Raw genomic sequence first — 27,736 nt, 5'->3', positions numbered from 1 at the left:
ATTTTCAAGGAAGATGAAGATGTTCTGCATAACTGCACGTGTATGACATGTTAAATTGCTTGATTTCATGGGGAGGGTTCAGGAGGGAGGGAGGAAGAAAAATTTAGAACACAGAATTAGCTCAAAGACCTTAATTTCATCCGAGTGGGCTCAAGGAGGGAATAACATTCATACCCAATTGGGAGGAGTAATCTATTTAACCCTACTGGAAAGTAGGAGGGGAAGAGGATAAGGAGGAAAGGGTGAAAGAAGGGGGAGCAGAGTAGGGGATGGGGCAGTCAGAAGTAAAACACTTTTGAGGAGGAATAGGGTAAAAGAAGATAGGAAATAGAGTAAATATCATGGGAAGGGAATAGGATGGAGGGAAATAGTTATTATGATTGACTATAATGGCAGAACATATGGTACCTACTCTGCTGGGCTATTGTGAAGAAAATTCTTTGTCAAGTTTAAGGTACCATATAAAAGTTATGATGAATAGGATGCTATCAGAAAAACCTGGAAAGACCTATATGAACTGAAGCAGAGTGAAATGTACTGTATAAAAATAACAGCAATTAGTGTAAGATGATATGCCGGGAAGCACATGGTTATTTTCAGCAAGGCAATGATCTAATGTAACTCTGAAGGACTTATGATAATTGCAGTCCATCTACAAAGAAAGAACTGATGGTATCTGAAAACAGATTGAAAAACATTTTTTTGACAATTCCTTAATCTGAAGTTTTGGTTTTATCTGTTTTCTCTCACAACCTAGCAAATGTGGAGATGTTTTCCATGACTACTCATGTATAACTTACATTGAATTGCTTGATTTCTTGGGGTAAAGGGTGGGAAGGGAGGGAGGAAGAGAAGTTGGAACACAAAGTTTTAAAAAATAGATGTCAAAATTTTTTTAAAAATACTATCGTAATGTATAGAATTGAAAATATGGGAACTCAGATTTTAAATCTCCTACATCAATCACTTGGTAGTTTTCTCATAATGTTGTTTTATTATTACTGATTTTATATACAAGTTTACATTTTTACAATGAAATTTGATTAAAGTGGTTGATTTATTGCTGTTCATAAGATGTTGAAATAAGAATGTGCAATATTTAAAATAAAAGTATCATTTTATTTTTGCAGTTTTCTGTCAAATGGTACCTAGTATTAAAATGTCCCTGTGTTCTTTAGGGTTGATCAGAGTGGAAAATGTTACACTGGTGCCCTTTGTGGTTTGGGGTGGAATCCTTCTACTGGAACACCAATACTACCAGAACATGACATTGAGTTGGCATTTGATGTCCAGTTGAATGTGGAGGACATTGTTGAGGTAAGATATCATAGGATCTAGCAATAGTAGTGATAGAAGGGACCTTGGAGAGCATAAGAGCATAGGCTTTCTTTACACATGAAGAAGCTGAGACTCAATCAACAACAAGCATTTATGATGTACCTACTATGTGCCAGGCATTGGACTAGGCATTGGGATCACAAAAACAAAGATGGATGAGTTTATATTGTATTAGAAGTGACAGTGTGTGCATATGCATAAAATACAAGACGTTTTGGGGAGGGGGTGCACTTTGTACAGAAGATGGTACTGTAGCAAAATCTTGAAGGTAATGAGGGATGCTGTGAGGCAGAGAGCAGGAGGGAGTGCATTTCAAGCATGGAAAGGCAAGAAGAGAGATTGTCATCTGTGAGGTACAGCAAAGCCAGTTTGGCTGCACCCTGTGTGGAAACCAGGGCCCAGAGAGTGACTTTCCCAAGGTCACAAGGTGTAAAAGAGCCAAGATTTTAACCCATGTACCTTTAAGCCCCTCCTTCTTTTTTTGGATACTGGTTCTCCCTATCTCACTCAGCCTGGAAGTGTCACATGCCACTGCTTACTGGCAGTGAAGCTTTGAATAGCTCGTTCTGACTTTAGCTAGTTTGCTCCTCCTTAGGCAGCCCAGGGGTTCCCTTCTCTCAGGGGTTCACCTTATTGTTGCTGAAATTAATGGTAGAAATTCCATGTAGCCCTGTTGCAACCCAGACCTCTCCATCTCCAGCAGCCCGCCAGCCTCTAAGGGTCAGGGATTACAGGTGCAGATCACCAGCACACCAGGTGTGTCCCTTCCACCATACTTTGCGGTCTGTGCATATTTATTATGAATAGCTGAGTGTGGTAACAGCCTGATTTTTGTCTTTTCTCATTTACTTTGCTTTTATTGATTTATTTTTCTTTGTTCCTTTTCTTTCCTTCTGTGCAGTATAAAGTACTTATTCTATCCTGAAATTTGGAGGGATGTTTTCAGCCTGCTGATGTTGTCCTTTTTTCCCCTTAGAAATGATTGGTTTTAGCTCTAGAAATCATTTAGGCCAACTCCCTAAATTTGAAATGAGGAAATGGAACCTTGTCAATCAACAAGCTTTGATCAAGTACTTACTATGTGTCAGACACTGTACTGGGGGTACAAAGAAAGGCAAAAACAGTCTTTGCCTCCGAGAAGCTCATGATATAATGAGGGAGACAATAAGCAAATAACTATGTACATACAAGATACTTACAAGGCAAATTGGAGGCTAGCTCAGGATGAAAATTAAGGGAAACCAAGAAATGGAAGTAATAGAAAGAGCCATTCTAGGCAATGAAAATGTATGGAGTCAGGAGATGGAGTGTCATGTGGAAAGAGAAGGTCAGTGTATCGTTGGGGGAGTAAGAGTACATGGCAGGGAGACAGCTTTAAGAAGACTTGAAGGGTAGGATGGAGCCCAATTATTTGCCAGCTTTAAAAACCAGAGGATTTGGGGCAGCTAGATGGCACAGTGGATAGAGCATCAGCCCTGGATTCAGGAGTACCTGAGTTCAAATTCGGCCTCAGACACTTAACACTTACTAGCTGTGTGATCCTGGGCAAGTCACTTAACCCCAATTGCCTTACTAAAACAAAACAAAACAAAACAAAAACCAGAGGATTTGATATTTGATCCCAGAGGTAATATATTGCCACTGAAGTTTAGTGAATAGGGGTGGACAGTTGGATAGCACAGTAGAAGATGGACTGGAGGAGGGAAAGATTACGGAAGGGAAAACCAAGCAGAAAACTATGGCAGTATAGCCAGGTGTTAGGCAATGATGACCTGCATCAGGGTGGTGGATACATATCTTTGTGAGAGATATTGCAAAAGCAGAATCAATAGGAATTTACAAAAGATTGAATATGGGGGATCAGAGTGAAGAGTATAGGATGGTGTCTTAAGTTTGCATGACTGGGAGAGAATGCTGGTGCCTTTGATGGTAATAGGAAAGTTAGAAATGGAAGGCTTTGGAGGGACCTATAAGTTCAGTTTTGGATATGTTGAGTTTAAGACATTTCTAGAATTGCATTTTAAGATGTCTGTTAGGCAGTTGAAGATATGAGACTAGCAGTCAGGAGAGAGATATGGGTTAGATAAATAGATTTGAACTTCATTTGTGTAGAGACAATAATTGAGCTGACAAGGCTATGAAGCAAAATAGTTTAGAGCAAAGCTTCTTAAAAACTGTGGATTGTGAGCCCATGTGGGGTTGCATAACTGAATTTGAGGGTCGTGAAAAATTTGGCAACAGTAAAAGGTTATGTATACCTATTTTATATACCTATATATTTAGGGTCATGTAAAAATTTCTTGGGTGAAAAGGAGTTGCAAGTAGAAAAAGTTTAAGAAGCTCTGGTTTAGAGTACAGAATAAGATCAAGGACAGAGCTTTGAGGCGGGGGCGGGATGGGAAGGGGGAACCAGACATTTGTGGTAAGCTAGACATTTACATCTTGGTGGAGGATTTGAATACAAATCTAGAAAATCAGGAGCTTCTCTCTACTTCTATAGGTATGGCTAGGCAGTGAAATCAGACCAGAGGCACTGGGGTCTGTTTTGTTGGGCTCCAGTGTCAGCCAGTATTTGTGACGCCACAGACTTAAGTAGCAACTTGTTTTATTACAAGAGAGAGTAAAGATATGCCGGTTGTAGACCCTCATACAGGAGCCCAACAATGTAGGCAAAGTCTTGAGTATTTAAGGGTTATAGCGAAAAGGGGGTCTCATGGGGGAGTGAAGGGCAACCCCCTCCCAAAATCAGTGGCATGGGATGAGAAAGGGGGGAGGGAGGGTGTCCTAGTTGGACAAACAATTTATCAGGCTGGGTTATACTTGCTGGAGCCATGTTTGTACCTCAGGTTCATGGGTACTGAGAGTTTAATAAAGTTCATTTGCAAAAGATCACTGTTATGTTAGTTCAGGGGGGCTAACATTTCTACAATAGCCGGAATATTCTTCTCCTTTGTCCCATTGGAAAAAATAAGGCTTACCATTTCCAGGCTGAACATTCTTATTCTTTAGATGAAATATATCCTCTTCCTCTGAGTTTGGGAGGGCAGAGATGGATATGCTGAATGGAGAGTTTCTTTTAGTTGAGCACTTGAATTTCTTCTCCCAGTTTTTGGAAAAGGGAAAATGGTGGGTCTAGTGGCAGGTCACTATTGAGCTTGATCTTCCATCTGTAGATGGCTCTGTGGCACTTCTGTGCAGGCTGTAGCTGGGGGGGTGGTGGAGAAAGGGAGGGGATAAGGAAATATGTGTATGTATATGTGTATATGTACATATATGTGCATATATATGTGCATGTATAGACATGGGTGTATGTGCATACTTGTATACATGTACGTATAAATTAGATATATAGACCACCTCCTCTGTGCCCACACTGTGCTAAGCACTTTACAAATATAGCATGCAAGCCTCACAACAACCCTGCAAGGTAGGTGTTAATATCCACATTTTACAGCTGAGGGAAGAAGCAAACAGGTTAAGTGACTTGCCTAGGGTCACACAGCTAGTAAGTTTCTGATGCTAGATTTGAATAAAGTCCTTCCTGACTCTAGGTTCTATCCTCTGCACCACCAGCTGCCTCATTTGGAACTGTGGATGAATTTTAGAAGCTTTTACATTTTGATATTTCAGTTTGGTCTGTAATTTTGAACTATTCTTTTCTGAGAGGAATTGTAACACTGGACTTAAAATCAGAAATACTTCTGTGTGATAGTAGCCATTTGCCTTTCCTGTAATTCAGGGTTAGAGAAGGGTAGCTGATGTCCAGTTTTCAAAACAACAGTAAAGAATGGGGTCTGCACACATACACCAGTGAGTTCGACTTCCAGTTACTAGTTAAATCCAAGAATGAGCTATTAATGAGATGGCTAGGAAACAGAGTGATCCCCCCAAAAAGGCAGAGTGATCACAAAGGGTGACAGCATAGCTGCATCAAGAACAGCAGGCCATATCACACTAACCTCATCTCCAAAATTTTTTGACATGTTTACTTTACTGATAGATCAAGTCAGTGTTGTTGGTGTTATACCTAGATTGCAGCAAAACATGATAAATCTCTTATGTTAGTCTTATGGAAAACAAGGAGAAATGTGGCCTAGAAGATACTGTAATTGGTTCAATTCAGAACTACTTGAATGACTAGACCCAGATTATTATTATTATTTTTTGGAGCTTTTTTTTATTCTGAATAGAATTTTATTTTCCAAAATATATGTAAAAACAAAATTTTAACATCAATTTTTAAAGAACTTTGTGTTCCAACTTCTCTTCCCCCCTCCATTCCCACCCCCCACCCACAAGAACTCAATCAATTCAAAATAAGTTATGAGTAGTCATAGAAAAATTCCCATATTAGCTAGTTGTGAGAGAAAACAGTCAAACAAACCAAAACTTCAGATTAAGGAATTGTCAAAGAGGAAATGAAAAAAAAATTTTTAAATGTGTTTCCATCTGTTTTCAGATACTATAAGTTCTTTCTCTGCAGATGGGCTGAAATCTTCATAAGTCCCTCAGGGTTACATTGGATCATTGCCTTGCTGAAAACAACCACATGCTTCCCAGCAGATCATCTCCCATTGTTGCTGTTATTTTGTATACAGTACATTTCACTCTGCTTCAGTTCATGTAGGTCTCTCCAAGTTTTCCCGATAGCATCCTGTTCATCACAACCTCTTTATAGTACCTTAAGCTTGACAGAGAATCTTCACAAAAGCCCAGCAAAGTAGGTACCATACATTTTGCCATTATAATCAATCATCATAAATATTTCCCTCCATCCCACTCCCTTCCCATGACATTTACTCTTCTTTTTACCTATTCCTCCTCAGAGGTGCCTTACTTCTGACTATCCTCTCCCTTGCTCTGCACTCCCTTTTTTCACCCTTCCTTCCTTGTCCTCTTCCCCTCCTATTTTCCTGCAGGGTTAAATAGATTGCTCCTCCCAATTGGGTATGAAAGCTATTCCCTCTATGAGCCCACTCCAATGAGATCAGGGTCCCTGAGCTAATTCTGTGTTCTAAATTTTTCTTCCTCCCTCCCTCCTCAACCCTCCCTATGAGATCAAGCAATTCAATATGTCATACTGGTGCAGTAATGCAGAACATCTTCATCTTCATCTTCCTTGAAAGTGTTTTGCTTTTTACTGCTCACTCCCCCAATCTGCCCTTTCCTCCTTCCCTTCTTCCCCCTCTTTTTCTTCCCCTCCCAGGGCAAAAGTATATTACTATACCTACTTGAGTATGTATGTTAGTCCTTCTTTGAGCCAATTCTGATGATATTAAGGTTCACTCACTCCCCAACTCCTTCCCCCTCTTCTACTCTCCTCCATAAGCTTTCTTCTTGTTTCCTTCATGTGAAATACCTCTCCCCAGACCATCTCTCCCCTTCTCCCTCCCCCAGTTTATTCCTCCTACACCTCAACCCTATTTTAATGATGTCATCGTGGATTAGCTAGGTGGCACAGTGGACAAAGCACTAGCCCTGGACCCAGGAGGCCCCCCCCCCAGCCCAAATCCAGCCCCAGACATAAGACACCCCATCCTGTCTGCCCTACAAAGAACAAAACATAAATGCTTTACAGATATCATCCCTTCATATTCAGTTCAGCCCTGTCTTCTGTGAATTTCTTGTGAAGAAGTTTTGTTTTGTTTTGTTTTGTTTTTTATTGAGGCAACCGGGGCCAAGCAACTTGCCCAGGGTCACACAGCCATCAATTGTCAAGTGTCCGAGGTCACACCTGATCCCAGGTTCTCCTGAGTCCAGGGCTGGTGCTCCATCCACTGCACCACCCAGCTGCCCCTGAATTTCTTACTGAGATAGTTCTTATGATTTCAAAGTATTATCTTCTCATGTAGGAATGTAAACAGTTTGATCTTTTAATATCCCTCATGAAGTCTTTTTCCTGTTTACCTTTTTATGCTTCTCCAGGATCTTGTATTTGAAAGTCAAATTTTCTATTCAGTTCAGGTCTTTTCATCACAAATGCTTGAAAGAGGGGGCAGCTAGGTGGCGCAGTGGATAGAGCACCAGCCCTGGATTCAGGAGGACCTGAGTTCAAATCCAGCCTCAGACACTTGACAACTTACTAGCTGTGTGACCCTGGGCAAGTCACTTAACCCCAATTACCTCACCAAAAACAAACAAACAAACAAATGCTTGAAAAACCTCTTTGTCATTGAAATCCCATTTTTGCCTCTAAAAAATTATACTCAGTTTTGCTGGGTATGTAATTTTTGGCTGAAGTCCCAGTTCCTTTGCCCTCTGGAATATCATATTCCATGCCCTTCGGTCCTTTAATGTAGAAACTGCTAGATCTTGCTTTATCCTTATCGGAGTTCCACAGTATTTGAATTCCTTTTTTCTAGCTGCTTGCAGTATTTTCTCCTTGACCTGGGAGTTCTGGAATTTGGCTATAATATTCCTGGAGGTTTTCCTTTTGGGATCTCTTTCAGGAGGTGATCGGTGGATTCTTTCCATTTCTATTTTAGCTTCTGCTTCTAGAATATCAGGGCAATTTTCCCTCACAGTCTCTTGGAGGATGGTGTCTAAGCTTTGGTTTTCGTCATGGTTTTCAGATAGTCCAATGATTTTCAAATTATCTCTCCTAGATTTATTTTCTAGGTCAGCTGTTTTTCCAAGGAGATATTTCACACTGCCCTCTATTTTTTCATTCAATTGGATTTGCTTTACTGTGTCTTGCTTTCTCATAAAGTCACTAGCTTCCATTTGTTCAATCCTAATTCTTAGGCAGTTATTTTCATCAGACAGTTTTTTAATCTCCTTTTCCATTCGGCTTTTCAAACTGTTGACTTTTTTCTCATGACTCTCCTGCATCGCCCTTTCCATTCTTTCCTCCTTTTCTCTACATCTTCTTTCTACTTCTCCTACTTTCTCTTCAAAGTCCCTTTTGAGAGCTTCCATGGCTGACACCAGTTTATGTTTTTCTTGGAAGCTTTGGATGTTGGAGCTTTGACCCTGTTATTATCTTCGTCTTCTGAAGTTGTATAGTGGTCTACCTTACCCCCAAAGAAGTTTTCGATGGTCTTCTGCTTTCTCTGCCTGCTCATCCTGGCTTACTATTTCTTGTCTTTTAACTCCTTCTTTAAGTGTGGTGCTGCTTCCAGGACACACTGTTCAAGCTACACCGTGGCCTGGGGGATGGTTGGGCTTCTTCTCAGCCTGCCTGGCCTCGCTTTCATTTGATTTTAAACTCTCCACTGCGGGGGTGGGGTGTGTATGTATGTTGGGGGTGCTGCTTCTCGGCTTCACTCCTGTTCTCAGCTTCAGAGGGTCCCAGGTGTTTGGAGGGGGGGGGAGAGGCTTTAATCTCACCTGGCCTGTTCTCAGGTCTGGAGATAACCTCAGGCCTATTTACTAAGAAACCAACCAGCAAAGCTTTCTGTGGTATGGTTCTCAGCTTCCGATGAATCTGCTCCCCTGCTCCCCTCCCCAACCTGGGTCTCGGCCGCTCAGGATTTCTTCCTGGTTGCCCGCTGGGGTGGGACAGTCGAATCCTTTCCCCCAATCCACTGGTACCCCTGCACTCCCCCCCTCTCCCCCGCCAGCCGTTCAGTCCGACCGCATGCTCAGTTCCAGAAGACGCCCGTGCTGCAGCCGATTCAGAGGCACTGGGGCAAATTCCTCTGGTGTGTCGGCCCAATTGCAGGGATAGGCTTTATTCGTGGCCCAGCACGGCCCCCTGAAATCTATCTATAGCTGGAGAAAACTCTCAGCCCGTATTTTTGTGTGTTTTTCTGCCCCAAGGGTTCTTTTATTGATATTTTTGGGGTTATTGTATCAGGAGCCCTGTGAGCTTAATGTCTTTCCTCCTCCATCTTGGCTCCACCCCTGATTATTATTATTATTATTAATAGTTTTATGTCATCTTGGAAGGTTGCCAATCGCTCTCAGTAGGCAGAGGGCAGCTTTGTTCTGTGCTGGGCTTTATTCTGTCCAACCTTGACCTAGAGTGAGAAAGACTCGTCTTCCCAAGTTCAAATCTGGCCTCAGACACAAGCTATGTGACCCTGGGCAAGTCATTTCACCCTGTTTGCCTCAGTTTCCTCATCTGTAAAATGAGTTAGAGGAGGAAATGGCAAACCCCTCCAGTATCTTTGCCAAGAAACCCCCAAATGGGATCACAAAGAGTTGCACATAACTGAACAACAACGAAAGAACACCTGGATGAAAGGCATAGGTGTAATATTCATGCAGTTTGTAATTATCACAGAGGTGGGAGGATTGATGTCAGGAAAAGTTTCCTGACAGAGCTCTTTTTAATAGTAGAATGGACTTACCTCTAGGGATGGTGGATTCCTTTCTTATATGAAGACTTTTTCAAGCTTTAAGCAAAAACTGGCTAGCCATTTGTCGTGTGTGAGAGAGTACTCCTTTTCAGGTATGAGTTGGGCCACGTAGTCTTTGAAGTCCCTTCTACCCCCGAGTTCTGGGATTCTCTGCCGCCTTGCGCAGAAGGGAGTTTAGATTTTTTTTTTCTTGGACCCATAAGCAGTACCAGAACCAGTGGATGGACACTGTGGACGGTTACATTTTAACTCTTTAATATAAGGACACAGTTCTTAGTGATTAAAGCTTGTCCAGAAGTAGGGTGGACTGCCTCAGGAGTTGGTGATGGGTTTCCCATCAGTGGAAGTCCTTTAATAGAAGCTTGTTCAGGATGCTGAAAAGATGGATGGAAGATTGGCACTATTGAGATTAGATAGGATCTTAAGATTCCTTCCACCTCTCAGGTTCTATTATGCAGTTCAATTTAACAAACATTTATTAAGTCTCTGGGTTTTTTTTTGTTTTTTTGTTTTTGTTTTTTTTATATTTGGCGGGGCAATGAAGGTTAAGTTACTTGCCCAGGGTCACACAGCTAGTAAGTGTCAAGTGTCTGAGGCTGGATTTGAACTCAGGTCCTCCTGAATCCAATACCAGTGCTCTATCTGCTGCGCCACCTAGCTGCCCCCAAGTGTCTGTTTTATATATGATACTGTGCTAGAAATAAAGAAATTATAAGGGCAAAAACACAATTAAAAAAACCTCAGAGACCATCTTGATTTTTATCATAAGAGCAACTGTTTTAGCCCCACTCTCTGTCCTCACATGTCTTCCTCTTGCATTTATTCAGAGTATGTGGTTGCCCTCCTAAGGCTAACTTCCTCATATGTTCCTTTGATACCATTTTCTCCTGTCTCTTAAATGCAGTGACTTGGTCAGTGTTTTCAAGAGACAATTGTGCCTTACACATTTTAGGAATTTATGAAATGCTTGTTAAAGAAAACTGAAGAGGGGGCAGCTAGGTGGCATAATGGATAAAGCACTGGCCTTGGATTCAGGAGTACCTGAGTTCAAATCCAGCCTCAGACATTTGACACTTAGTAGCTGTGTGACCCTGGGCAAGTCACTTAACTCTCATTGCCGCTCCAAAAAAAAACCCAACAAAAAAAAAAACAAAACAAGAAAACTGAAGAAAAGTTTATAACAGATGTGATAAGGCTGAGCATCACACTGGCCCCTTCCAGTGGGCCAAACACTCTGGCCCCTTGCTAAAGGATATATGTGATATGCTCCTTGTCAGCCCCAGCATCACTGACTAGCGGGGGAAACATAAATATAAATTCTTGCTGACCGATCCAGGAAGATCTACCCACTTGATACCCTGTAAGCGGAACTAAGGGGGAACAATTTCATCCTTCTTCCTTTGTCTTCCAAGGTGAACCTCTTCATTGGAAGAGGTCTGGTCTTGCACAGTCACAACCAGTTCTTGAATTTCGAGCAAGCAGTGGAGAGGTCTCTCTGCTGTCATTCATGAAGTTACTAATGCTGTATTCTCTTCCTTTCTCTCACCTTGCTGATGATCAATGTAAGCCCTTTCTGAGTCCCAACTGTGAGAAAATTACTAATAATGAGGTGTTTTGGGGACTCAGAGACCCCCCCCCTACACACACACACACACACACACACACACACACACACACATACATACAGGAACTCTGACTGGTTTTGCAGGGCCAGCCCAGAGTCAGGAGAATTTCAAAGGAAATGTAGATTAACCTTCCTGACTACCTAAAGGAAGTTAGCTCTCCTCGACCACCCTCAAGCCATGCCAATCAATGGATTTGAATGTTACTGGCCATTAGGTTGGATCAATGTACAGTGACCCTCCTCTACCTGCAAGAGGATAAAAGCCCTTAGAGAGGGGTCTCTATCCTAGGTATGTAGGACTTCTAAACTTTAGGAACCATGTGCTCTCACTTTCTTTAATATTTAATATGCTTTCATAAATGCTTAATGCCCAAAACTGGTGCAGTAGCCTCTAATTTCTAAGTAGCAATATATTAGAAACCCCAGCTAAGTTTCCCTAAAGCCTAGAATGGGGACAGGTACCCCCATAAAGTTTATTTATTTATTTTTTTAGTGAGGCAATTGGAGTTAAGTAACTAGCCCAGGGTCACACAGCTAGTAAGTGTTAAGTGTCTGAGGCCAGATTTGAACTCAGGTACTCCTGACTCCAGGGCCGGTGCTCTATCCACTGTACCACCTAGCTGCCCCCCCCCCCATAAAGTTTCAAATGACACACAACAACGGCCATACAGAGACAGGGAGAGGGAGGGAGGGAGGGAGAAAGAGACAGACAGACACAGAAAGTAAGTTGTTTTTTCTCAGTTCGTATATAGCCTCTTGTACATGAAACTCTTCCTGCCTTAGATAGACATCAGTAGTGTTTGACACAACCCCCATTGCTGACCAGTCATATGTCTCTGGTTGTTCGTGTCCTTTAGCCCTAGTATGTGGCCCACCAATAGGGGTCAGGATGCATGCATGCTTGACCACATTATGGTTATTACAATGACATTTTCATGGGGAAATAAGATATATGCCATAAATAGGATAAAAAGTAAGGAAGAGGATTTTAGTAGATAAAAATGAGGAGGAAGTATACTTTCACATATGGGGGACTAACCAACTACCCAAATTCATAGGTACAGGACAGGATAGGAGAGGAGAAACTAAGGATATCTAGTGGTTCAGGTTGGTAAAAAGTAGCATATGTGAAAGCAGTTATAAAATAAAACAAGAAAGGCTGGTTGTGATCACTTTATGGAAGATCTTAAATACCAATCTAAAGAGTTTATAGTTTATCCTATTAGCACTGATGAGCCACTGAACATATGTAGGAGAGTTTCAGGTTCAGATCTGTGCATTATTAAAATTGACTCTTGATGGTTTTATGGGATGGACTGGAATGGGTAAAGGCTGAAGTCAGGAAGACAGGATACTATTGGATTACTTTGGAGAATACTACAGAAGAATTGGACTTAGCAGTTGATCAGATGTGAGAGAAGGGAAGAAGCAAAGATCACTGTTTTTTGGTTTTTTTTTTGAAGTGAGGCAATTGGGGTTGAGTGACTTGCCCAAGGTCACACAGCTAGTAAGTGTTAAGTGTCTGAGGCCGGATTTGAACTCAGGTACTCCTGACTCCAGGGCTGGTGCTCTATTCACGTGCCACCTAGCTGCCCCTAATCACTGATCTTTTTTAGCTTGATACCTTGTAAGATTTTATGAACAGAAATGAGGAAGTTGGAAGGGAGGACATATTTGGATGAAGAGGATTTTGGTTTAGGACAGTTGAATTCAGAGAACCAAGGAGACTTTGAGGTGGAGATTTCCAGCAAGCTGTAGGTGATAGAGGATGAGAATTCATAGGAAGAGCTTGGATCTAGATATAGAAATTTCAGTGCCTCTGCCTAAAGATGTTAATTAAAACTATGGGAGTGGATATGATATGCATTTATTATGCACCTATAGAGAAAAAAAGAAAAGGACTGGAGGCACTTAGTTTGAGAGGAAGACAAAGAACCAGCAAAAGACACCAAGAAGGAATAATCAGTGACTGGAGAGATTGGTTGTTTTGTCCTTCATTCTCCAAGAGGACCATGGCATCAGGAGGTGATGTCATGACTTGCAGTGAATTGTAAGTGAGGGAGGGCTGTGCAAAGTCACCAGCCTCACTCTTTCTTTTGGAGCCATCTGGGTCCAGTGGTAAGATATACATCAGGATGCCTGGAGATGGTGTTAAGTGACTTGCCCAGGGTTACACAGCTAGTAAGTGTGAAGTGTCTGAGACTGAATTTGAACTCATGTCCTCCTGACTCCAGGGCCAGTACTCTATCACAGTAGTCCATCTAGCTGCCCTTATGTCATGAAATCCAAGTGAAGAGAAAGTATCAGAGAATGGGCATTGAATCACATCAGAATCTGAAAAGTAAAAAGGACATTAAAATGATTACTAGGTTTTACCAAAAGCCATTATTGATAACCTTGAAGAAAGCAGTCATAGTAGAGTGGTGAGGATAGAATGAAGATTATAGAGAGTTGAAGAGTGATTGTAGATAAATGGTTCTTAATCTTTTTGATTTCAGGATTTCTTAAAAATAATTGAGCCCTAGAGAATTTTTGTTTAGGGGGGCTAGATTCCACTTTAAAAACCACTGATATACAAACTCTTCTTTCTAGAAGTTTAATATTGAAGGAGAGGGAAATTAAGGTGATAACCTTGAAGTAATAGCAGGTTGCAAATGAAGTAGTATTTGTTTGTTTTAGGATAGGAGAGATTTGAACTTTACTTCTTTACTTTGTAGGTATTGGGAAAGGAACCAGTAAAAAGGGAGATTAATGATAAAAAAGAGATAAGAAATTAATGAATTGTACAGGAGAGAATGTTATCAAGGATACAAATAAAGAAATTAGCCTTAACAAATAGAGGGACAGCTCTATCCTTTATGAGTAGATGGAAGGGGAAGACTGATGAGGACATCTTCAGGTGTCAACATAATGTCATGAAAACTTTAGTCAAGGACAGTTTTATAAAAAAATTTTTAAATTTAGTGTCTTCATGCATAATAATATGTATTGGTTTTCTTGAATTGTGATTTTGTCAAGTTTTGTACAAATGATTTTTGCTGCTATTCATGTACTTTTGATTAAGTAACATTTTAAGTGAACTGTTTCATTTCCAGGTGGAAGTCAGCAAAGAGAGTATAATCTTGATATTATTCTTTTGTGTTAACATTTATGTACAGATTAACATTCTTCGGGCAGCTATTAACAAGATAGTTTGTGATGGACCAAATGGGTGTATGTATCTTGGGCCTGAAAGAATCGCACAGCTACAGGATAATGCTCGTCAGAAACTATTAGGGTGAGTTCTTTTATGACATTTTATACTCTTTCTGATTCAGTTTCTTTTCCTTTCTTACATCCCTTGAATATAATTCATTTCCCTCTCTTCTACTTTGAGTATCATCTCTTAGTTTTATCTTTTAGCTGTTGAATTGCTGTTTTGGTTACTACCAGATTTTCTCAATTAAACAACAAAAACTTCTTTTACAAGTGAGTTCAGATGTATTTACCATAATTTATGACTAAAATGTTGAGGTTTCATATAGATATTTAACAGAAAAAATGGATATATCTTTTAAAATCATCTTGATAATGTTAATAGAAGTGCATATGAAAACATTATGGATTTTTAAAATACATTTTCATCAGTTGGCACAGTTTGGCCATATAGAAGGGGATGGTGTTCCCAATAGCATCTGTGAGGTGTGGGGTACCACCCTTTCCCCTATTCATAGCATGAATAAGCCAGTATTTCAGCAAGACCAGTGAACACTTACTGGACTGATTGTTGAAGAAATTTAGTACTGAGTGGCCCTTGTGATGGTGTGAAAGATCTGCTAATAAAAGTGACTCAAACTTACTACTCAATTTTGGAATGGCATTTTTTTCAAAGTATGAACTACATAGAGCTATTCGGGACAGCCATATATAAAGCTGTCAGATTTTAAGCTAATTATATTTATAACACATTACTGCTATTTAAGGAAAAATGTATGTATTTGCAAAATCTATTCAGAAATGATTAATTAAAATAAATGGTTGTGTTTCACAGAACCTGCAGTGGGCAGGCAGAAAATGTATAATAATTGAGTAGATACAGACAAAAACAATTTAAAAGTCTTAATTAGAAAAGGCAAGAGGCATCTTGAAGTAGTGGACCTTAGAGTCAGGAAAACTTGGGCTGAAATATTGCCTTCAGCATGAAGCAACTCTGTGACCGTTGATAAGTCATTTAGTCTCTCATTGCTTTGAACCATGTTGGAAATGAGTTACCAGTCTGTACCACTGGAGCACATTTCTTCACCAAGAGTTCCCCGTGTTGACACTCTTACAAAGACCCGTACTCAAAAGGGACAGTGGGATCGTAGATTTATAATTGGAAGGGACTATAGAGTTCCAGCTCCTCATATCCAGTTGATGAAGTTGGGTCCCAAGCAGTTGTGGCTTCTCCAAGGTCCATTATTAGGTCTTAGTGGCAGAAACAGAAGTTGCACACCCATTTTCTGATTCTCATATAAATCCAAGATTCTTTCCACTACCTTGCCTACTGTCCTTTGTCACATGGTAGGTTTGTTCTCATTCCTCCCAACTGTAATAATGTGCAAAGCACACTTTTAATTATACTCTTCAATATCACCAAAAAAGAAAAAGAAAAAACAAAATATTTAAACCATGACTCAATTTGTGTGGATGCTACCTCAACTGACAGAGAATGAAATCCTAACACAGCTTAGGAGAAAGGTTCATGAATTTTGGTGGACAAAAAAATTCATTCCTAGTAGCCCACATCTTAGTATGAACCTTTCTGAACTTCATTAGGCTAGTCTTCAAACGACAGGTTCAAAATATGTCTAAGCCCTTCCCATTGGACCTAACAGAGCTTTTACTGTCCTGCTCTATCCTTTAGGAACCCCAAGTGATTGACATAGATACTTTAAAATGGAAATTGCTCATTTTAGAGGAATAGAACATATGCTATCTGTTCAAAAGTAAGGACTCTTAAATCTGCTGAGTTTTGTAGTGCTTGTTAATCTTTGGTATCTTTTTTTAAAAAAATTTTTCAGTCTGTTCTGCAAATTAAAACCAAGAGAAAGAATTGTTCCCACATGGTATGAAAAAACATATGATTGGAATCAGGTAAGCTTTTAAGGTGTAAAACAAGTGAAACTGCTTGGTGTTAGGGACTGGGTTAGGATTAGACCATTTGATTAAGGTAGGAGAAGTTAAGTTTGGAGAAGGGTCAGGAAGGAATATGCCCAGTACCCTGATTAGTGCCTTCCTTTTATTGCCAAACGAAGACACTCATGACCTCTCCTTCTATAACACTTATTCCTTTAGTCAACTTCCACACCCTTCACACATGTGAAACCACTCTGTTTTCAGCCATCAGTGATTGCCAAATTCAGTGGTCCTTTTTTTCAATCCTCATCTCCCTATGAGCTTATGATCTTTCTTGACTTCAACTCAAAAGTGTTTGTTAGAGACAGGATTGGGATGAGTCCAATTGGTTAGGATGCAAAGAGTCAATTGAGGGGGGCAGCTAGGTGGTGCAGTGGATAGAGCATCGGCCCTGGAGTCAGGAGGACCTGAGTTCAAATCCAGCCTCAGACACTTAACACTTACTAGCTGTGTGACCCTGGGCAAGTCACTTAACCCCAAATGCCTCGCCAAAAAAAAAAAAAAAAAAGAGTCAATTGAGGTTGGATTGGTGTCCAGAGATGGAAGGAGACAGTTGTGAGGAGATGGGAATTAGAAAGGGAGAAGGCATTGGAGATTGTATTTGGTGAGTACAATATCTGCAGACTCCTCAGAAATAGTTGCTTCCTAGGAAGGTCAGGGACACTAGATCAGAATAAGCAGGGACACTAGATCAGAATAGACTAATGTGACACCTTTGAAAAGCAGATTATAAATCACCAGTGCCGTGTCACCTTGGGATTGTTTTGTACTAGGCCTGTCACTTTACACAGGTAGAGTAACAAAATCCTAGACCTGAAGAAGACCTTAGAAATTATCTAAATCCCATGCCCTCCATTGAAAGGTAAGGAAACTGAGTAGTGTAGTTTGCCAGTTTTCGTTCTGTAGCAGAATTCATTTTTGTGACTTTAAGATTTCCCAATATCACTGACACGGGGAACCTTAGCAGAAATGGAAGACTTAGAAAATGCAACAGAAACAAGCCTTTTCATTAAACTCAGGCTGCAATTTGGTGTTGTAACATTATTATATATGGCCAGAGGATTCTTGACTGGGGGGAACTCAGCCAGAGTATTAATTCTAGTTCCTATTTACAGTTTAGGTTAGAAGGCCATCCTTCAGATTATTTCCAAATCTTGATGTTGAATACAACCATACTTCTGTCCCTCATCTTTTCATGAGAAAGACCATCATTTAGGAGGTTCTCAATGCTGAAAAATTAGATTTGTACCCATGTCAGGACACTGTTCTGAAGTGATGACCTGAGAAAAGGAGGATTTGGTTGGGCTGTCATAAGATGACAATGACATGTTTTAGAAGTAGAAAAGCAGGATTTAATTTTAAAGAAATATTTTGAATGGCAAAGAAAATTTTTCTCATAGTTCATGAAACAATTTTAGAATCACCAGCAGGAACAAATTATTTCCTTACTATTGTACTTTTCTTTGTTTTAGGTGGATCCAAAGCTGATCATGGAACAATCTGACAGGGAGAGTGGAAGAGGAAAATATACATTCCTCTATCAACTTCATAAACTGATTGTATTAAGTACCTAAATATTTCATCGAATCATAATCAAGATTCAGCATAAAGGAAGTTATGTAGAAGTGGGTTTGAGTTCTTTGTACTTTTCTTTTACCAAGAATTGTAGCCAGTGGACCTGCTGGCTATGGCATTGGAAAGAGGACTATCTAAGGTCTTCAACAGCTTGTAAAGGGGGAAGGGGAGGGGTATAGGATGGTATACCTTTTTAAGTGGGAGGATGGGAAATCCAACCTTTCCATTAAAAAAAAAATGAAAAATCAGTGTGAAAAATAACATTTTTGCCAAAGCTGCTCAGAAGGAAGATTTGTTTAAAGAAGAGCTCAATATTTTGTTTTTACTCTACTGCTAATTGAGATAATATGAGGTGAACAGAGTAGCCAGTATTCTGTGTGCTGTTCTGAAAATGGTTGTCTTTTTCTGTTCTTTCAGCAGTTTAAAGGCTTATTCAAGATACAAGGCCTATGAAACTTGGGTTGTCATGCAGGGAAATCTGAGTTCTGTAACACTTATGGCACATTGTAATTTTTGTTTTGTGAGGAAGACAAATGTAGTTTTTTAAAAACCTAACTTTTGTTTTGTATACTTTAAACATTTTATTAGGTCCCCCTTCTTAGGTCACATATTAGTGATGATAGAAAGTGCTTGTCCCCTGATGTAGCTGTGTTACAACAATAAAAGTCATGAGGTAAAATCATTGCTCTTAGCAATTTTTTAATTTAAAAGCATACAAATGTTTCCAACTTTTTTTTGGCGGGGGGAGGGGGGAGGCTGGGCAATTGGGGTTAAGTGACTTGCCCAGTGTCACACAGCTAGTGAGTGTTAAATGTCTGAGTCCAGATTTGAACTCAGGTACTCCTGAATCCAGGGCCGGTGCTCTATCCACTGCGCCACCTAGCTTCCCCTCCAACTTTTTTTAATTAGAAAAGTATTTTATTATTTTCCAGTTACATTTAGAGAGAGTTTTCAGGGCAGCTAGGTGGCGCAGTGGATAGAGCACCGGCCCTGGATTCAGGAGTACCTGAGTTCAAATCCAGCCTCAGACACTTAACAATTACTAGCTGTGTGACTCTGGGCAAGTCACTTAACCCCAACTGCCTGACTAAAAAAAAAAAGAAAAGTCACTAGAGATAGTTTTCAACTTTTTTTATATGTACAATAACATTAAACATATTTCTGCATTAGTCATATTATAAGAGAAGAATCAGATCAAAAAGGAAAAACCTCAAAAAAGAAAAACAACAGCACTGAAAACAAAAGAAATAGTATGGTTCAATCTGCATCCACATTCCACAGTTCTTTTTTTCCTGGATTTGGAGAGTCTTTTCCATCCTGAGTCCTTCGGAACTATCTTGGACCATTGTATTGCTGAAAAAAATCAAGTCTATCACAGTTGATCAACATACAATGTTGCTGATACTGTGTACAACGTTCTCCTGGTTCAGCTCGTCTCACTCATCAGTTCATGCGAATCTTTCCAGGTTTCTCTGAAATCCCCCTGCTCATGATTTCTTACAGCACAATAGAATTCCATTACATTCATATACCACAACCATTGTTCAAATTGCTCTCCAGAATGGTTGGATAAGTTCACAGCTCCACCAACAATGCATTAATGCTCAAGTTTTTCCACAGCTCCTCCAACATTTATTATTTTCCTTTTTTGTCATATTAGCCAATCTGATAGGTGTCAGATGGTACCTCAGAGTTGTTTTAATTTGCATCTCTCTAATCAATAGTGATTTAGAGCATTTTTTCATATGGCAATAGATAGCTTTGATTTTAGACCATTTCTCAATTGGGGAATGACTCGGATTCTTATAAATTTGATTTACTTCCCAATATATTTTAGAAATGAGGCCTTTATCAGAAGTACTGGCTATAAAAATTGTTTCCCAGCTTTCTGCCTCCCTTCTAATTTTGGGTGCATTGCTTCTGTTTGTACAAAACCTTTTTAATTTAATGTAATCAAAATCATCCATTTTGCATTTCATAATATTCTCTATCTCTGGTCATAAACTGTTCTCCTTTCCAAAGATCTGAGAGGTAAACTATTCCTTCCTCTCCTAATTTACCTGTTATCACCTTTTATGTCTAAATCATGTACCCATTTTGACCTTATTTTAGTATAAGGTGTAAGATGTTGGTCTATGCCTAGTTTCTGCCGTACTATCTTCCAGTTTTCCCAGCAGTTTTTGTCAAATACTGAGTTCCTATCCCAGAAGCTGGAGTCTTTGGGTTTATCAAACAGTACATTACTAAAGTCATTTACTACTGTGTTTCCTGTGCCTCAAATGTTTCCAACTTTTAAGAAAAACCAATAAGCAACAATGATCATTCATTCAACAAACATTAAGTGCTAACGGTCAGATATGACATTGTCTCTCTCATCATGAAACTCAGGGTTTAGATGAAGGATAAAACACAGATAACTATAATAAACAACATTATATAATCATGTTTTAGCACTGCACGAGATCTATGGTGGAAGATCATTGATATTTTTTTCACAAAAAGCTTCAGCACAGGTTTCTTCACAACAGCCAGCTCCTAAAAGATTCCCGCTTTAATTTTTTGTTTTTGTTTTTTAGTGAGGCAATTGGGGTTAAGTGACTTGCCCAGGGTCACACAGATAGTAAGTGTTAAGTGTCTGAGGTCGGATTTGAACTCAGGTCCTCCTGACTCCAGGGCCGGTGCTCTATCCACTGTGCCATCTAGCTGCCCCCCTGCTTTAATTTTTTTAATGAGTTTTCATTCGGTTTTTCTGAGCTACATCTGTTAAATCAAATGAGATGTGCTTACATGGAATCAGGAATGCTGAGGATGGTAGCCAGGATACTAATCTCAGTTTTTCCCAAATGTGACTTACCACTATTTGAAATCCTTATTTCTCTATGTATTTATGTATTGACTATATTGTTTGAAGTTGTCATTACATTGTGGTCAGACCTGTCGGCAAAAGAAAAATGTCTAAAAGAGAGGGACTTGTACATATGATCAAGATTGTAGTTAGAACAACAAGGATAATTTTGCAATGACATGCATAAAGTGAGCGGTTTTTTATTCTGCTCTGGTTTAGTGGCCATTATTAATTATTTAAAGTTTCTTCCCCTTAAAATAAAAGGTAAAGATACTCAAAGAACATTTTTCCACTCTCTAGCTCGCAAATCAAGTGTAGGATAGCCTTCATTTCTATTTTCCTAATTCTACTTAATTCATTCTGAATCAGTTCACAGAAATATTTTTTGTGATTCGGTGAATTCTTCATGTTCATCATTTCTTATAGCCCGATAATGCTTCATTATAGTCATGTCCCAATTGATGGGAATCTGCTTTGTTTCCATTTCTTTCTTGCCATGGAAAGTGCTGCTAGAAATATTTTGGTGCAGATGGGACTTTTCCTTTTCATCTTTTGACATCCTTGGGGTATTTTCCTAGCTGTTGTTGTTTGTCCTTCATTCTCAGAGAGGACTATGACAGATGTCATAACTTGCACTGAATTGGATTTAAGTGAAGAAGGGCAGTGCAAAGTCACCAGTCTCACTCTCTCCTCTGGAACCATCTGGGTCCAGTGGCAAGAGAGAGATCAGGACAGCTGGAGATGGCCCTGGGTGTTTTTTAAGGCAATTGAGGTTAAGTGATTTGGCTAGACTTACATAGCTAGTAAGTGTCTGAGGTGAGATTTGAACTCGCGTCCTGCCAACTCCAGGGCCAGTGTTCTATCCACTATGCCACCTAGCTGCCCCATTTGCCTAGTGGTAGGATCTCAAAGGGTATTGTAGCTTGCTTTTATAAATGATAGAGAGGTGCCACTCCTCCTTTTGTTGTTCAGTCATGAAGATGGTGGAGGAGAGGCAGTGAGCTCTTGAACTCATGACACAATCTCTCCAAAAAACATCCAAACAATGCCATAGGACAATGCCTGGAGCAGCAAAACCCACAGAAGGATGTGCTGAAATCAATTTATAACCAAGAACGGCTTGGAAGGTCAGAAGGAGGGAGCTGCTGTGCTGAGACAGGAGTGGAGCCCAACCCCACAGTCACCCTGATACAGATTCAGTCCCAGGAAGGCCTCACCAGAGAAAGAGACCCCCCAGAGCCTCTGAATCAGCTGAAGCGGCAGTGTCGTCTGGAACTAAGCTCACAGTCTGGTGAGAGGGCTGATCCCCGGGCAGGGGGGAGACTACAGGGGTCTCTGCTGGTGCTGAGGCAGAACTTGGGTTTTTCGCTGCTGCTGGGAACCAGGAGGTAGGCTTGAGTAGCAGTGGCCCAGGTGGGGGAGGGGCACAGGCTCATCTGAGCTGACAACCACAACACACAAAGCTGGTTGATTAGCTGTCTACGGACCAGGGAAGTGAAGAACCTGATCCTCCTTAAATCATACCACTTGGGACTTCTGAAGCTTGGGATACTGCAGCCTGGAAACAGTGCCCCACTTTAAGGAGCTAAAAGTCAAGTCAAAGAAAGGCAAGATGAGCAGACAGAAAAAGGTGAGGACCATAGAAAGTTTTTTCAGTGACAAGGAAGATTGAGGTGCACCCTCAGAGGAAGATATCAACGTCAGGGCCCCTATATCTAAAGCTTCCAAGAAAAATATGAATTTGTTTCAGGCCATAAAGGCACTCAAGAAGGACTTTGAAGATAAAGTTAGAAAGGTAGAGGAAAAAATGGAAAGAGAGATGAGGGTGATGCAGGAAAGACATGAGAAATAAGTCAATATCTTGAAAAGCCAAATTGGCCAAATGGAAAAGGAGGTACAAAAGCTCTCTGATGAAAATAATTGCCTAAGAATTAGGATTGGGAAAGGGGGAAAAATTGTACAAAAAATATTTATAGCAACTCTTGGTGGAGGCTAAGAATTGAGAATCAAGGGAATGTCCATCAATTGAGGAATGATGGAAAAAGCTGTGCTATACGATTGTAGTGGAATGGTCTTGTGCTACAGGAAATGACAAACAGGATGATCCCCGAAAAACCTGGAAAGACTAATGAACATCGATGTATAGTGAAGTGAGCAGAGCTGGGAGGACATTGTGTGTAGTGACAGCAGTATTGTTCAATGAGCAACTGTGAATGACTTAACTACTCTCAGCAGTGCAATGATCCAAGACAATCCAAGGAAACTAATGAAGAAGCTTACTATGCACCCCTATAGAAAGAACTGATAAAAAGAACACTTATGGATTGTACATATATAACCTGGTTGCGATCTTGTGGAGGGGGGAGGAAAGGGAGAGAGGGAGGGAGAAAAATTTGGAACTCTAAATCTTATGAAAATGAATGTTGAAAACTACCCTTACATGTAACTGGAAAATAAAAATAAATGTTTGTTGCTAAGAAAAAAAAAAAAAGAATTAGGATTGAACAAATGGAAGCTAGTGACTTTATGAAAAACCAAGACATAATAAAGCAAATCCAAATTAATAAAAATATAGAGGGCAATGTGAAATATCTTCTTGGGAAAAACTGCTGACCTGGAAAATAGGTCCAGGAGAGAGAGTTTGAAATTGGTCTACCTGAAAGCAGCAGGAGCTGCGGCTCCCGTATCAGACTGCACAGCCACACTGTTACCTGTGGCTCTTCAAGGCACTGATCCAGGGTCATTGGTGACTGGCAGAAGCCTACTGGTTTACCTGAAAACCATGATCAAGGAAAGAGCTTAGACATCATCTTCCAAGAAATTGTCAGGGAAAATTGCCCTCATAGTCTAGAAGCAGAAGGTAAGATAGAAATTGTTGTTTAGTCACTTCAGTTGTGTCTGACTCATGATCCCATTTGGGGTTTTCTTGGCAAAGGTAATGGAGTAGTTTGCCATTTCCTTCCCCAGTTTGTTTTAAAAATGAAAGACTGGGGCAGCTAGGTGGCGCAGTGGATAGAGCACCGGCCCTGGAGTCAGGAGTACCTGAGTTCAAATCCGGCCTCAGACACTTGACACTTACTAGCTGGGTGACCCTGGGCAAGTCACTTAACCCCAATTGCCTCACTAAAAAAAAAAATGAAAGACTGAAGTAAACAGGGTGAAGTGACTTGCCCAGGGTCACATATCTAGTGAGTGTTGGAGGCCAGACTTAAACTTGGGAAGATGAATCTTCCTTTCTCCAGGCCCAGCACTCTATCCACTGGGCCACATAGCTGCCCACATCTCCTACAAGAATCCATCTCCTCAGATCTGAGTTACCTAATGATAAGAGTACCTTTTTTCTTCTCAGAAGGTGTCAGTGGGTATGTCCATAGTCTATGGGGACCTACCTTACAGAATTCTTCCAATAGAGGCTCATACTATATACTCTCATCAGGCTAATTTGAGGAACCCATCAAATTGATCAAGAAATCCCATGATTAGGGGGCAACTAGGTGGTGCAGTGGATAAAGCACCAGCCCTGGATTCAGGAGGACCTGAATTCAAATCCAGCCTCAGACACTTGACACTTACTAGCTGTGTGACCCTGGGCAAGTCACTTAACCCTTATTGCCCTGAAGCAAAAAAATAAAAATCCCCCGATTAACCCCCCACTTAGATCTACTTCTGGTATTTCATTTGAGCACATATAATATTGCCAGAAGGAAACTAGAAAGGATTGCTAAAGATGACAGTCTTTGAAGCAAAGAAAATGAAGACCTCAGGGCAGAGGTGGTGTTTTCATCAGTACTGCCTGTCAAACACCAGGACCTCCAGAGAGAAAAGGGAGATTTGTGAAGACACAGCTGGCGAAGAAGGCGGTATCTGAGAATGGAATTTGGATTTCTGAGAGAGAGCCTCAATTGTAAGAATAACAGGCTCCAGAACAGCAATAACATCTAACAAATGCTAAAAAGAATGTCTTCACCTAGAGTTTGTCCCATTCCAGTGAACGATGGGAATTTGGTCCCTGGTACCTCTCTACCTCTTCAAAAACTAGCTTATAGGGGCAGCTAGGTGGCACAGTGGATAAAGCACTGGCCCTGGATTCAGGAGGACCTGAGTTCAAATCCAGCCTCAGACACTTGACCCTTAACTAGCTGTGTGACCTTGGGCAAGTCACTTAACCCCAATTGCCTCACCAAAAAACAAAACAAAATAAACTAGCTTATACTTCTGCTAATTCTCAGTTCACATATTACTGAAGCCTGGCTTGAAGAATCTTAAGCACAACCTTGCCAGCATGTGAAAGGGGCAGTTGTTCAGTCATTTGAACAGTCTTTGGCATAGCCCTTTTTCAGGATTAGGATGTAAACTGAGCTTTTGTAATACACTGGCCACTCTTAATTGCTGGGGTTTGTGAGGCTTCTGCTTCACTGGGACCCCCACCATCTTCAAGGCATTGATCCCAATGGCAGGAATAGCTCCTGGGTGTTTCACTCTTTAGGTACTTTGGTGAGCCTAAAGAGCAGCAAGGGAGAAGGAACAAAAGAGCATCTAACGTTTCTGGAACAGCTGGAGAAAATTTTAAATTTAAAATCTTCATTTCTTGGACTAAGTCATCAGGAGCTCATGATCAGGATAATTTTGATCCATCTGGATTCCAAAGAAGAAATTTAACTGAAGCAAATATAGAAAATTGTTTAGGGTCAAAGGGAGAAAGTGATGGTCATGAATACATGGAGTCAGACTTGTTTGCCTGGGACAGACTGGAGAGAAATCTGTGCCTGCTGTGCCTCTTTCTAGCCTATAGTTGTAGCAGCACCAGCACCATCCAGAAGAACTCAACCTTGTGGTGTGTCTACCCCAGGCTTTGGTTAAACCGCCTATTTCCCTTCTTTCACCATGCTTGCAAGCGCACACCTTGAGTGCATCTCTTAAAATTTCATATCTTTAAAGATCACTGTATTCACTATTTTTTAAAAAAAGTTTCTACCATTTGTCCAGGTCTGCAGGCCATGACACAAGCGTTCTTTAGATTTCTGAGGTCATGTCTTTGGAAAATTAGTGACATCTTTCTAAAAATCTAAATGTTTGCGAGTATTTTGTATTGAGGTGGTTTTTAAAACTCCATCCTCAATCAACTATACTGATCCTTGCAATCAAAGGTTAGCTAACAGTCTGAAGGTAGAATTCTTCTCAGACTCCTGAAACACAAAGTGGAAGTCATCCACGTCATCTTTTTTGGTTTCAATCTAATTCATTCTGTAAACATCCTTTGCTACAGACACCCCATAAAGAGGCACGAACCTTATATGCCTTGCTGACACTGCCTTCAGATTTGAACCTAGAAATTAAGCTAAGTGCTACAATATTAAGTTGACAAGCTGAGCTAGAGAAAGCAGTATCCACTTGATTTCAACCAGAAGCAAGAACAGAGCAAGAAAAGTGAATCAAACAAACAAACAAAAAAAGATTATTCATCAAGGGATGTATCCTGTAGAGACATTTTCCCTACAGAATGACTCAGTGTTATGTTCATGGTAATGCTGGTGTTTGATCATGAAATAAAAGTCTCATCTTTCATGAGTATTCACATTTCATAAATCTGAACTGTTTATAAATAATAAAAAGATTTGGGGGAGGGAAATTAAGTTTAAGGTGGAGGCAAGGCTAGACAGCAGTTCTAAAAAAAAATGCAACGTTTTGAACAGATTGCTAGTTCAATATGAATCAGCAGTTTGTTATGGAAGCCAAGAAAGCTAATGTAATGCTAGGCTCCATTAAAAGAGGCATAAGCATTCAGGAATAATGAGTTTAATAGCCCTGTTCTTTGCCCTGGTCAAATTAAACCTGGAGTATTCCATTCTGGGAACCATTGTATATTAAAAGTGGGGCAGCAAGGCTGATGCCATATGTGGATAGGTTAAAGGAACCTGGAGATGTTTAGCCTAAACAAAAAGAATTCAAGAGCTATACTTTTCTTCCAATACTTGTCATTTGGAAGAGGGATTAAAAATTGTTCTGCATAGCCCCAGGGGATCAGACTAAAGAAATGGGTCAAAGTTGCAGGGAGGCAAATTTAGACTTCATTTAAGGAAAAATTTCCTAACAATTGGAGCTATCCTGTGCCACCTTCTAGGGGAGAGTATAAAGAAAGATTTAGATCTAAAAGGCAACTTAGAAGTCATGCAGTAATTTGTTCCTGTAGTGAGTGACTGATTTATTAATTGATTAATAAAGTATTCATAATAAATGTTTCATTGGGCTCCTCAACAGTCTCAAAGACCCCTAGTACAGGGGAAGACAGATCTTCCTATGTTAAAAGAAAGCAATTAACAGGATACCAACTAGGATGTAAGATTAGATCATCTGATTGGGAGAAAGATTTTTCCAATTGGGAGTAGGGAGAGGGAGTTTTGAGGACTTTAATGGAAATCTGGTGCTTTAGAGGAAAACACCAAAATGGAGAATGGTCACAAACTAGAGACAGTGTGTCCATAGTTACCACAATTCCTTCAATTCCCCCCTTTGATTACTGGGGGAGGGAGCCAGCCAGCCCCCTTCCCCATGGCTCACTCAAAAATAAGCCAAAGCTGTAAGGGTTTTTTAATATGCTGATACTCACTGTCAACATTATACACACAGTTGAGTACAACAGCTAACAAAGAGTCCAAGAAAAATAATGAGGCGTAAGCGAGGAGAGTCCATTTACCTATGATGGCTAAGGGAACCAGGAGTAAGGATTCCATCAAGGGTGACTGGGTTCAGGCAGTTGCATTTCTGCTATGACCTATTGGACTTCATGAAGGCTTGTCACAGTTTCCACTGATTGGTTAATAGAGGAACAGCGTGATGCGCTCATAGCACAGGCCTCTCCTTGTGAAGCAGTAATGATGTCTGAGACCATAGGAT

The 27,736-nt window shown here is 40.4% G+C and overlaps 1 protein-coding gene across 1 annotated transcript in view; it reads left to right on the top strand.

Annotated features, from left to right (window-relative positions):
* Positions 1–17,996, top strand: part of TDRD9 (tudor domain containing 9) — a 256,016-nt gene extending 238,020 nt beyond the window's left edge. The window contains exons 33-36 of the mRNA XM_043986132.1: positions 1,179–1,317; positions 14,424–14,542; positions 16,308–16,380; positions 17,895–17,996. Of these exons, the coding sequence (XP_043842067.1) occupies positions 1,179–1,317; positions 14,424–14,542; positions 16,308–16,380; positions 17,895–17,996 (433 nt within the window). The remainder of the gene's footprint in view (positions 1–1,178; positions 1,318–14,423; positions 14,543–16,307; positions 16,381–17,894) is intronic.
* The last annotated feature ends 9,740 nt before the right edge of the window (positions 17,997–27,736 follow it).

Source organism: Dromiciops gliroides, chromosome 2, assembly GCF_019393635.1.
Source record: "Dromiciops gliroides isolate mDroGli1 chromosome 2, mDroGli1.pri, whole genome shotgun sequence".
Taxonomy (NCBI): Eukaryota; Metazoa; Chordata; class Mammalia; order Microbiotheria; family Microbiotheriidae; genus Dromiciops; species Dromiciops gliroides.
This window is presented reverse-complemented; position numbering and strand designations above follow the sequence as displayed.